We start from the raw sequence: 12342 nt of genomic DNA, 5'->3' as shown, positions 1-12342 counted from the left end.
TCTTGGGATTGCTAAGAGCTAAAGAAAGAATGGGAGACAAGGAGGTGGGTACTATGGGTGCCAAGGATGCTTTTGAGAAACATTGCAGTTAACTGAAGTTCTGAAATGGGCTGGCACAGAAAGTGGTCACACTCCGTAGTCATTGGAGTCTCCAACAGCACACAATGCTGTGTATTCAGGAAGCCCCATGCATGCCTGTGAGGGCATTTCATGCCTGGTGCTGATGACACTCCCATGCCGTTTCTATCACAAGGAGAGGATGGGGTCTGGGAAAACTACAGTTCTGTCTCCCTCTGGCTAATGTACACTCATGGATGGATCTAGCAAACTGTCTTCATCTCTCTAACACCCTAACCATGAGGCTGGTCTCTACATCACTAACCCTCTGAATTCAGCACAACAGCATACATGACCTCCTGGCTAAATGGGTAACCTTGTAAAAGACACTACCTCTCCAAGACTTATATTTTACCTCTCTGTAAAATGGGTAAGATGATAAGTGTTTTCCTGCTAGGGAGAGTATGTTTATTGATTGGATGAGCAGCAGTAACTGCTGTGTTGGATGAATGATCAAGTGCTGCCTTCCGAACCCTTCATGGAAGGAGAATGAGCAAGTGTCTTATAATGAGTGCTCTGCATGATCCTTTTTATTTCCTCGAGTCCCCTCCCTGTGGCCTGCTGTGACTCTCTTTTCTTCATACAGACTCAACAGCAGTACTCCAAGATGCACAGCCAACTGAGAATCCAAGCGCCTCCCAGAAGACGCTCACATTAGGGACATAGCGAGACAGGCATTATGCCTCCCTCACTTTTGTGGGGTGAGGCCACAGCAGGATCCGTCTCCCCAGGATTCAGAAATCTGCATACATTCAGGAACATTCAGGGGCACCCTCTCATCTGGAGCACCTGTGTCCTCTGTCCCCAAGGATGTCTACAGCCTTCTCTTCCCAATAGGCAACAGGTTACACAGGTGTGACGTTCACACTGTTGAAACTGTCCAGCTTTGCAGTAAAGCACAAGTCTGTGCTCCTGTGTTTATCAACAGAGACACTACCTCCTCCGTGTCTTCGTCTCCTGTTCTGTCTATTTCTCCCCTCTTTGTCTCTGTGTCTCTCTGTTCTCTGTGTCTCTCTGTGTCTCCGTCTCTCTGTGGATGTCTCTGTCTCTCTGTAGATGTGTCTCTGTCTCCCTGTGGATGTGTCTCTTCTATCTCAAAAGTACCTGATGTCCACACTCTACCCCTGCTTATGAGAAGGGACCATCGATCCGTGAGTATGGGTACACTTCTCCACCTAGTGGTCAGAACATTACAGAGTAACTGGTAGACCTCTGGTACAGCAAAGATGGCATTGGCTCACTTCCTCCTCCTTTCCCCGAGCACAATGACAAACCTCAGAAGTGATGCAAGAGGCAGCTGAAGAAGACTCCAGTGTGTGTTGACAAAGCCAGTTGGTTAAGGACTTAGGGCTGAGGAGCAGAACAGAAGAGGAGAAACTGTACCCGCATCTCACACACACCCATTACCAGAAGAGTCTTCAGACCCCATCTATTCACTGAGACCACACAGTGTCAGGCAGCAGGATGAGCTCATGGGCTCACCCATCTCCTGTGTGGAACAGGTGACTCCCAACAGCATCATGCTGCTGCTTCCTTCCTTCACTGACGTTAGAACCCGTTTCTTCAAACGTTCAGTATAGACTGAGGACCAGCAGCTCTCTCGTAATTCTCCCGTCCTTCAGCACCAGACTAGAACTGCTACGATATCCAGCCTGGGGAAGTAGCAGCTACCAGTTTCTTGTCCTCTCGAGTGTGAGACAAGCATTGTTGGACTACCCACATACAATAATCATAGTCTACCAGCTCAATCCCTTTAGAGAGCCCTGACTAACAGACCATACGCATGTACCGAGCAGCTTCAACGTGTTAATTTTTCTCAGTTCTGGAAGCTCTAGGTCAACTTTTTGTTTATTTGTTTTGTTTTTCAAGACAGGGTTTCTTTGTAGCATTGGAGCCTGTCCTGAAATTAGCTCTTGAACACCAGGCTGGCCTTGAACTCACAGAATTTGCCTGCTTCTGCCTCCCAACACTGGGATTAAAGGTGTGTGCCATCACCGTCCAGCCTAGATCAACATTTTTACAACAAAGATTTCTCCTGAGGCCTCTCTTTGACCTGTAGATGAAGTCTTCTCCCCATGTCCTCATGTGGATGCCCTATCTGTCTATGTCTGTGATGGTTATCCTCAGCTGTTCCCCATGTCCTCATGTGGATGCCCTATCTGTGTCCATTTCTGTGATGGTTATCCTCAGCTGTTCCCCATGTCCTCATGTGGATGCCCTATCTGTGTCCATTTCTGTGATGGTTATCCTCAGCTGTTCCCCATATCTTCATGTGGATGCCCTATCTGTCTGTGTCTGTGATGGTTATCCTCAGCTGTTCCCCATGTCCTCATGTGGATGCTCTATCTGTCTATGTCTGTGATGGTTATCCTCAGCTGTTCCCCATGTCCTCATGTGGATGCCCTATCTGTCTATGACTGTGATGGTTATCCTCAGCTGTTCCCCATGTCCTCATGTGGATGCCCTATCTGTGTCCATTTCTGTGATGGTTATCCTCAGCTGTTCCCCATGTCCTCATGTGGATGCCCTATCTGTGTCCATTTCTGTGATGGTTATCCTCAGCTGTTCCCCATGTCCTCATGTGGATGCCCTATCTGTGTCCATTTCTGTGATGGTTATCCTCAGCTGTTCACCATATCCTCATGTGGATGCCCTATCTTTCTATGTCTGTGATGGTTATCCTCAGCTGTTCCCCATGTCCTCATGTGGATGCCCTATCTGTCTATGTCTGTGATGGTTATCCTCATGCCCTATCTGGATCTATGTCTGTTATGGTTAGCCTCAGCTGGAAACTTGATGAATCTAGACTCAACTGGGAGATGGGCTGCTAAGCATGCCAGTGGATGATCATCATGGCTACTTTAACACTGTCCCATAGACTGAGATCCTAGACTATACGGTGAGCTGAGAACATTCTACCAACTCTTGCTCTGTTTGTTGCATACCCTGTAGCCATCAATGGGCCTCACCACAATGGACTGTAATTTCAAACTCTGAACCAGAATAAACCTTTCTTTAAGCTGTTTTGTCAGGATATTCTCTAACAGCAACAGGGAAGCTACTTAGGCAACGAGTGTCCCTCTTGCCTCTTCATACATTAAAAAAAAAAAAAAAAACTTGGTTGCATTTATTTTTTAATGTGTGTGTGTGTGTGTGTGCTCACTATGGTATGAGTGTGCCACCATGCATAAGTGGGGGCAAAGGACAATTTATGAGAGCCAGTTCATCCTTTCCACAATGTGGGTCCTAGGGATCACACTTAGGTCATCAGGCTTAGTGGCAAGTGCTTTTATCTGCTAAGCCTTGTCCCTGATCATCAGACTAACGAGAAACAAATGCCACAGATAGGGTTCAGGAGCAGAGGGTGTGTCTTTCTCGCTGACTGTGGGTTCAGGAGCAGAGGGTGTGTCTTTCTCGCTGACTGTGGGTTCAGGAGCAGAGGGTGTGTCTTTCTCGCTGACCATGACTCCCGCGATACCCCCTGTGAAAAGTGGAAGTGCTTGTTCTCCAAGGGCTCTGATAACCTATGGGAGGAAAGTTCCTTCTCTGTGGTCAGTTGCTCTCTTTCCTCATTCCTGGACTTGCAGGAGGACGTTGTCTCAGTCCTGTGACATCGAAGCCTGTCATTCTCTCCTCAAGGACCCGCCTCAAACTGACCAAGCCTCCTTTCTCCGGCCACCTAGAAGAGCCCAGAATCTTCCACTGTGTGATGCTGTGGCTCCTGTTGCTGTGTCTGCTCTGGGCAGGTGAGTAGGGATAGCTATAGGGCTGGTGGAACAGGACCGAGATAACTCTCATTTATTTGCAGGGTCCCTGGTTGAGACGGCGGAGTATGAGCTCACGGTGACCAGTCCGGTAACAGTACAGGAGGGTCTGTGCATCTATGTGTCCTGCCAAGTCCGTTTCCCTGCTTCCAGTAGTTCTGTCTTTGGCTACTGGTTCCAGGATGGGGTCAATACAAACAGCGACCCTCCAGTGGCTACAAATGACCCAAATCGACCAGTTCAGAAGGAAGCTCAAGGTCGATTCCATCTCATGGGGGGCGGAGATCTCCATAACTGCTCCCTGGAGATCAGAGACGCGAAGAGAAGTGACACAGGACAGTACTTCTTCAGGCTGGATGGAAACGTGAAGTACAGTTTTATAAAGTCGAAGCTCTCTGTGCATGTGAGAGGTATGTGATGAGGGCATGTGTGGGGTCCTTGTCCCATAGCTCTGGGTGTCCTCAGACCAGATAACGAAGATGACTGGAGGGAAGCCTGACTTGAAGTGGAGTCACCATAGTGATCCCCACCATGTCTTGTGTCCCTACCTCTCTCTGTCCAGCTCTGACTGCGACCCCTAACTTCCAAATTATGCCTACCCTGGTGTCTGGTACTTCCACCCAACTGATCTGTTCTCTGCCCTGGGCTTGTGAGAGGGGAACACCCCCCATCTTCTCCTGGATGGCATCTGCCCTCACCTCCCTGGGCCCTGGGACCACCCTCTCCTCAGAGTTGAAGCTCACACCCCGGCCCCAGGACCACGGCACTAACATCACCTGTCAGGTGACCTTCCCTGGTGTTGGTGTCACTGTGGAGAGGACTGAACAACTCAATGTCACCTGTGAGTGCCAAGCCAGAAACCAGGGTTTGGGGGATAGGATATTAGGGTGCAGGATGGAGTGGGTAGAACTGGGTGATGGGTCCTGAAAGCTAGGAGTGTGGGAGAAGGAAAGAGCACGGGGGTGAAATACCAGCAGCCACCTCCTCTCTGAAAAGAGAACGACCATATCTGTCTGCCCAGATGCTCCACAGAAGCTGACCATCAGGGCGTCCCGGGGAGAGAACACAGGTAGGGCAAAATTTCTCCTCGTTGGGGTGGGTGCGGGAACTACTGCCCCTAGAGATGAGCAGATGTTTTGGAGCTCAGGCAGGAAGAGGTTCAGGGTGGAGAAGGGGGTGATACGGTATCCCCTCTCACCTCACCCACACATTGCACTCTCCCTGAGATGCCCATGGCTTCTGCGTTTCTCAAGACACAGATGGTAATCTCCAGTGCCAAGACTGTGTCTTCATCCCCAGCCTGCCCTCATTCCCCTTTCCCAGCTCCCTTCCTCTCTCTGAGGTAATTTTGTCAAAGTTAGTGTGAGGTGTATCTTATTCTGCCTCCACCTCTGTAACATGACAGAGGGAGTGACTTCCATAGCAGAAACAGGCTCCTTACCTCTGAAGGTGCTCCTCTGTCTGCTTGGTTCCTGGTGATGGGATGCTGCCTGTGCTATAGGTGGTCTTCTCTTTACCCCTGTCTTCAGACAGCAGAAACAGACCACACAAGCAGTCTGCTGTCTTATTATAGCCCCATTAATTCCACCATCGGCACATCTATTCTACGATCTCATCTCCCAGTTACTTCTATGATATTGGTGGTGGGGCTCCAATATATGTGAATTTTAGTGCAATATAATTCTGCCCATATAAAAAATTAGTAGTAATAGCTCTTAGTGTCTAACATTCTCCTGTTTTGGTTGACCATACAGAGGTAGTCTTGCATGTACATTTAAATACACACACACACACACACACACACACACACACACACACTGAGGCCCTGGGGTAGGAAGAGAAACCTATATCTTCTTCACACACTACTTTACAACTTTATCAATTTCTTCTTTATTTATCATTTACTTATTTATATAGGATAGAACTAAAGCACTGAGCTGCATTCTAAACCCTTTGTTAATGAAGTTCCTAAAGAAACTAACTCCTGGCAAAAGTCAAGGCTAGGGATTGCGGAAGCAAAGCAGCTGATCCCCACCCCAGACACTCAGTTGCAAAAAGAGGCAACAGACCCTGGCCCCTGCTAGTCTACAGGAAACTGCTAACTTCCTCATTCTGCTCTGAACTCATTCTCTTCCCATTTCCTGCCCTTGGCCATCAAACCCCCAGCCTGAACTCTGGTCTCTGTATTTCTGAGTTCTGTTCCCTGATCACAGTGTAACCCATGTGCAGACACCCTCTGGCGTTAAAATAAAGCTTGCCTGCCCTAATATTTGAGGTTGTCTAAAGTCTCACCTCTTGCTTCTTCATATAAACTTAATTCTTACTTATCTTTACGGTGCCTTCGTGGTCAAGCCTACCCGGGCACAATACATGTGTCAAGCAATGGAAAGTGACTGAATTAATTTTTCCCTCTTAGACATAGTTTTCTTAGAGACTTTCTTGTTCACACATATTAGTAACTCTGTGATTTTCTAATGATATGATAGTATATTTATCCTCTTATCTCTTGACAGAAAACTGGCATTCCTTGTCTTTTATTCAATAAGTGACTTACATGAAAACTCTTCATTTGTGTGACCATGTCTATAAAATGACTTCCTGAGGTAGAAAATTCCAGTACAAAAGGTCATTTGAATTTCACACACATGCTGTCAATTTGCACAGCATGGACTTTGTCTTATGCATATCCCAGGAACGGTGTCTTTCTCTCCTAACCAGCACCCCACCCTCCCTCATGCCACAGATGAAGTCACGGCACCGTCGTTTTCATTCTCTTTATCCTCTCAAGAAACCGAGTCTCTTTTGTGGTGTTTAAGAATTGCTTCTGGGCTGTGGCTGTGCCTCCGTTGGTAGAGTGCTATCCTAGCATGCAGGAAGCCTTGGGTGGAATCCCCAGCACTGCATAAGCTGCCCATGGTAATTGCACTCCCGCTGAGGCAGCACTTGAGAGATGGAAGCAGGAGGCTCAAAAACTCTAAGTCACCCTCATCTCTATAAGTATGAAGCTGCTTGAGGTAAATTAGACCCTCTGTAATAATAATAACAGTAGGTTGCATTGTGATAATTTCCAAATTATAAGAATAATAATTTCCAAATAATAACAATAAGTCGTCTGTGATAATTTCCAAAGTCATTTGTTTGGCAGGTGAAGGGACTTTTCAGTGCCCTACAGTTAGCGTAGGGCGATTTTGTCTCACCATGGGCAGAATACTATGGCATTGTCCCTGGACAGCCCCACCATCCTTCACATTCTCCCTCAGCTTTCCTCCTCCTGGAAGACCCTCTTGCCCTGAGAATCTCCCTGAGCTTTGGAGGCAGATCCACGATAAAAGCCACCACGTGCTGTGCCATGCCTGCCTTAGGCACCTGTTACTGGGACTGTGAGCTCCTAGGACGCAGCTAAGTTAGGCAGGCCTTAGTGAGATGCCCTTGAGAGACAGAAGGACAAACTCTCCAGGGCAAGTAAGGCATAGAGAAGAGTGGAACCCAAAGTAGTTCTGCTGGTCTCACACTTCTGAGAGATACTGTCTACCTACTCTTTCCAGTGTGCGGCCATCAGCCAGCAGAAGAGAAGACAGGTGTGGTAAAAGGAGGAGAAATAAAGGCAAAAGCCCCCTGTGACTGGGCTCAAGCCTTCTCTCTGCCTCCTCAGAACCTGAAATCCTGAACAGTGGCTCATCTCTGCATATCCAAGAGGGTGAGTCCCTGAGCCTGGTCTGTGCTGCCGACAGCAACCCACCTGCCACGCTGAAGTGGGAGCAACAGACCCAGAAGCACGTCCAGCTCTCCAATGAGGAACTACAGCTGCCGAGGGTGGAGTTGGAGGACTATGGAAAATATATCTGTCGAGCTCAGAACAGTCTAGGTGCTCAGGTGGCCTCTGTGAGCCTCATCATAAGGAGTGAGTTGGAAGATGATGGGTGTGGGGCATTGCAATCACAGCTTGGAAAGCCCCTGTGATGCCTCTCTTTGTGTTCCACTCCCCAGGCCTTCTACAGCTGCTGGCACCCTCCTGCTCCTGGGAAGCTGAGGGTCTCCACTGCAGCTGCTCCTCCAGAGCCTGGCCTGCTCCCTCCCTGCGTTGGTGGCTGGGGGAGGGGCTGCTGGAGGGGAACGGCAGCAACAACTCCTTCCAGGTCGCCTCCAGCTCCTCTGGACCATGGGCCAACAGCTCCCTGATCCTCAGTAAGGAGTTCAGCGCTGGTCACAGACTCCGTTGTGAGGCTTGGACCGACAATGAGGTTCAGAGCGCCACTATGTTGCTGCTGCCAAGTCCAGAGGTCCCAAAGGGTACTGTCTGGTTGTACAAGACGTCTGAGTGAACAAATTAGGGCTAACTTGGCTTAAACGGGGCTAGTGTTCACAGTTTCCTCTCTGTTGGGTTGGTAGGAGGTCTGGGGATAGGAAGCTGTACACGCATACACCCATGAGGAAGAATGGACCTAGATCAGAGTGTGAGTGGACATTCTTGTAAATAACGGGCTGCAGAAAGTTGGCTGCTAAGATGACGGCTGGAGAGGAAAACTTTCCATCACCCAGGCCTTTCTTGTTAACAGACAAACCAGAACCCAGTATAGGAGTGCTCCAAGGGGCCGTGGGAGGAGCTGGTCTCATGGCTGTCTGCCTCTGCCTCGTCTTCTTCATGTGAGTGGTGGCTCCATTTGGTAAGGCCTCTGCTTAAAAAACCTCAAAGACCCAGCCAGGGTCAGAGTTAGCAGAAGGCACCTGCTGCTTTGCCCAGGTGCATGGTCTGTTCACATCATGCAGTCCCATGCACCGAGGATCTCTAACACAGAGCAGCCCCCTTTGTAGCCCCTGTGCCTGGTCTGCCCTGGTCTGAAACTCCATCCATCAGAAAACAAACTCATCTCTTTATCCAGAGTGAAGCTTCTCAGAAAGAAATCAGCCCTGAAAGCAGCAAGCATTGAAGGCAATCCCCCTGCTGGGAGCCCTGTCTCAAGCATGATTTCGTCTGGTATTTTGGTGAGATACCCTACCCAAGTGTCCGAACTGAGCTTGTGTCTCCCCCAGTGTCTCCCCAACATCCAGCTTTCCTTCTGCATCCACAGGCTGGGGACCTGGCATTTGTCCCCGCCTCTACTTCCTGCTCCGGGTATTTACACAGGACTGCCTACTATTGCTGTTAGCAAAGCTCTCCCCACATAGCTACTTCCTGTCAAGTCTTCACAGCCTTTCCCTGGGCCTCAGTGCGGTCTTCATCAGCCCAGACTTGACTTTCAGAAAGGAATTCCAAACACAGCGGCTGAGTTCTGCTTGATCCTAACAGTTCAAACGTGTGTGATTATACAGAACTAGAATGCCAGGTGGGCATGGTGGGCAGACCTCAGAATTCAGGAGGCTGAGGTAGGGGTATGGGGAGTGCAAGGCTAGCATGAACTCCCTAGAGAGTTGAGGGCCTACCAGGGATTATGAGATACAAATAAAATCAAACGTGAGAAGAGAGAGCTAGGAATGGGGTTCCACAGTGGAGAACTTGCCTGGTATCCACCAGTGAGAAACGGGCTGTGGCACAGACTTGGAGCACCTGCATAGCGCCTACTAGTGAGGGCTCAGTTTGTGACTAAGAGTTAGGACCACCCGGGATGGGGGTGTAGCTCAGAGTTGGAGTGACCGCCCAGAATTTAACAATGAGGCACTTGCATGTAGCTCTGTTGTAGTTTTCAAGCATGTGTGAGATGCTGGGTTCTATCCCCGAGAGAAGTGGGTAGGAGAAGAAAAGAGATAGGCAGAGTCAGAGAGAGACAGCAGGAGGTTGGGCTTGATGGCACTTGCCTGTATTCCTGACTCTTGAGAAACATAAGGAGAAAATTGAAAACTTGAGGCCAGCTTGAGCTGCATGAAGAGTTCCAGGAGAGTCTGGGCTACCTAGAGATTTAACTTCATGATAAAAAACAAAAATAAAGAAATAGACTGTTGATCACATGCATAACATAAAATACTCATTAGTCACATAAAAAGCAGAAACACATCAAATTTCATTCCATACATCACATCCCAATGACTGTGATTCTAGTTTGTTGTCAATAACCAAATGAAAAAAATTACTAATGATACATTCACATTCTTAATTTGGGGTCCTCAGTCTCTCAGATCCAGTGTCTACTCTGTTCTCCCACACATCTACCCTGAGGTCCCTCACATTACATGTGCTCCATGTGGCTAGCACTATAGTCAACACCGAGACCTAAAGAAGGGCAGGTGCTTCCTGGCCCCTCCGTGAATGGAGCCCCAATCATCTCCCACATGTCAGCTAAAATATCTCCAGCTCTGGCAGGCAGACCTGCCTCTTGTAGTCTCAGACTTCCCTGCTCCCTCCACATACTCTGAGCCCCACCAGAGCAGGATAGTTCTAATCCTAGCTTTTTGAGAACTTGCTGTAACTTCCCGCTTCTGTCCACCACATTACAATTAGATTAAGTTTTCATTTTATTTTTGAAATTTTACTTATTTATGATTTGGGGTTTCTGTGTAGCCCAGTCTGTTCTGGAACTCACCGTGGAGCCAGAACTTGTCCCAGACACAATCTTCCTTCTACAGCCTCCCAAGTGACAGGATTGCTGACAGACACATCTGGCTTTTCTTTCATTTGTTTGTGACAATCTGATGCTGTCTTTTGTGAGTTACTTAGCCTGAGCCAGACTATGTTTATATCTATAAAATGGGAAATGAGGAGCTGTGAGGACTCAGAGAGCTAATTAAAATTAGCTGGGGGTGGGGTGCAGCATGTTGTTAGAGTCCTTGCTTACTATGTGCAGGGTCCTGGGTTTGATCACAGTGCTGTGGATGCTGTTGTGTGCACGTAGGTATATCCTGGGGGAACGTAGGGAAGAGGTGTAGACACATACTCATATTCATGTGCACACGTCATCAAGTTAAGGTGAATGAGTGAAAGCATGGAGTGAAGACTTGGGAAATGCATGGGAAGTAGATAATGAACAAATGCACAGCTAAGCCCCAAGTACCTTTGGTGATTTCTGATGCCATCTGCAAAGTCTTGACTGATGCCCTTGTATAATCGGGTTCCAGGGTCACCTGAATGCATCAGGGTCACAAAACGAGAAAAATCAGCCACCTTTTGCCACAGTCCTACACACTCTCACGGATGAGCCTGAACTCCACTATGCCTCCCTTTGCTTCCAAAACCTGAAGCCCAGGCAGCCTCAGAACACGGAGACCATCAAGTCTGATTACACGGAGATCAAGATCCGCAAGTGCTGACACTCTTTGCACCAGGTGTCCCAGCACTGCCTGGAGTCCCGGGAAGGCATGGCTGAGGACGGCATAAGTTAGGGGCAGATTGTGATTATCAGTGGCTTTCTAAGCCAAGGGTTATGAAGGGGCAGGAGGGAGTATTAGAAGAAATGAAGGTCACAGGGTTCCTGGGTTCAAGTCCAGATTTAGTGTTATTCCCACAGAAGCTGCCTTTCCTCATGTGGCCTCTCTTCCTTCTCTGTAAAGTGGGGTCATATTCATAAGGTGTGACAAGGAGAAAATGCAATGTTTATTATTAATTGTGTTGCTTTATGTTGCCTCGGCAGTGGGAGAAAATTGTGACTTTATTACATACTTGAATTTTACTTGTATATTTTAAAGAATATATGTTAATTCTTAAAGTGATTCTGTTTTTCGTTTGTTTGTTTGGTTGGTTTGGCATTTTGGGGGGAGGGAGCTTTTATTGGAAACAGATTCTTTCTTATACGGTATATCCTGATTACGGTTACTGCTCCCTCTATTCTGCTCAGTTCCTCCCACCTCCTCTCCCATCCAGATCCAATCCACTCCCTTTCTGTTTCATTAGAAAAGAACAGGCTTCCAATAGATAACAACAAAACATAAAATAAAATGCAATAAGCTAAAACAAAACCGTCACCAAAAGTTGGACAAGCCAAACCAACAGAAGGAAAAGAACCCAAGAGAAGACACAAGAATCATGCACACACTCAGGAGTTCTATAAAAATACTAAACTGAAATTTTTAGAATATATGCAGAGGACCTGGTGTAGACTCACGTAGGCCCTGTGCTTGCGGTGAGCTCAGTCTCTGTGAGCTTCTGTGAGATTTGCTCAGTTCCTTTAAAGGGCCTTGTTCTACACTCTTTCCACCCCTCTTCCTTGAGATCTGAGGGGAGAAATTTGATGGAGACATTCCATTTAGAGTTGTTTGTTCCAAGGTCTCTCCCTCCCTGCATACAGTATGACCGTGGGTTCCTACATCTGTTCCTGTCTTCGGCAGGGAAGAGATTCTCTGATGACGGCACTGATCGAGGAGTCCAGCAGGATATCATTGCTGGGTCTTTATGTGATGTGGGTATCAGGGTAACCATGGCTTAATAAAATAAACTGGGTGATGTTCCGTCTGTTTCTATTTTGTGAAATAATTTGAGGAGTATTGATATTAACTCTTCTTTGAAAATCTTGTAGCATTCTGGGTTAAAATCATC

The 12342-nt window shown here is 47.8% G+C and overlaps 1 protein-coding gene across 1 annotated transcript; it reads left to right on the top strand.

Annotated features, from left to right (window-relative positions):
* Positions 1-3690: 3690 nt before the first annotated feature.
* Positions 3691-11762, top strand: LOC130865258 (sialic acid-binding Ig-like lectin 5). Its single transcript, XM_057756203.1, has 9 exons — positions 3691-3863; positions 3926-4291; positions 4444-4722; positions 4903-4950; positions 7534-7782; positions 7869-8171; positions 8438-8525; positions 8762-8864; positions 10929-11762. Exons 1-9 carry the CDS (start codon positions 3827-3829, stop codon positions 11118-11120), a joined length of 1665 nt encoding a protein of 554 aa, XP_057612186.1. The 5' UTR covers positions 3691-3826; the 3' UTR covers positions 11121-11762.
* Positions 11763-12342: the final 580 nt, after the last annotated feature.

Source organism: Chionomys nivalis, chromosome 23 (assembly GCF_950005125.1).
Source record: "Chionomys nivalis chromosome 23, mChiNiv1.1, whole genome shotgun sequence".
NCBI classification, from domain to species: Eukaryota; Metazoa; Chordata; class Mammalia; order Rodentia; family Cricetidae; genus Chionomys; species Chionomys nivalis.
This window is presented reverse-complemented; position numbering and strand designations above follow the sequence as displayed.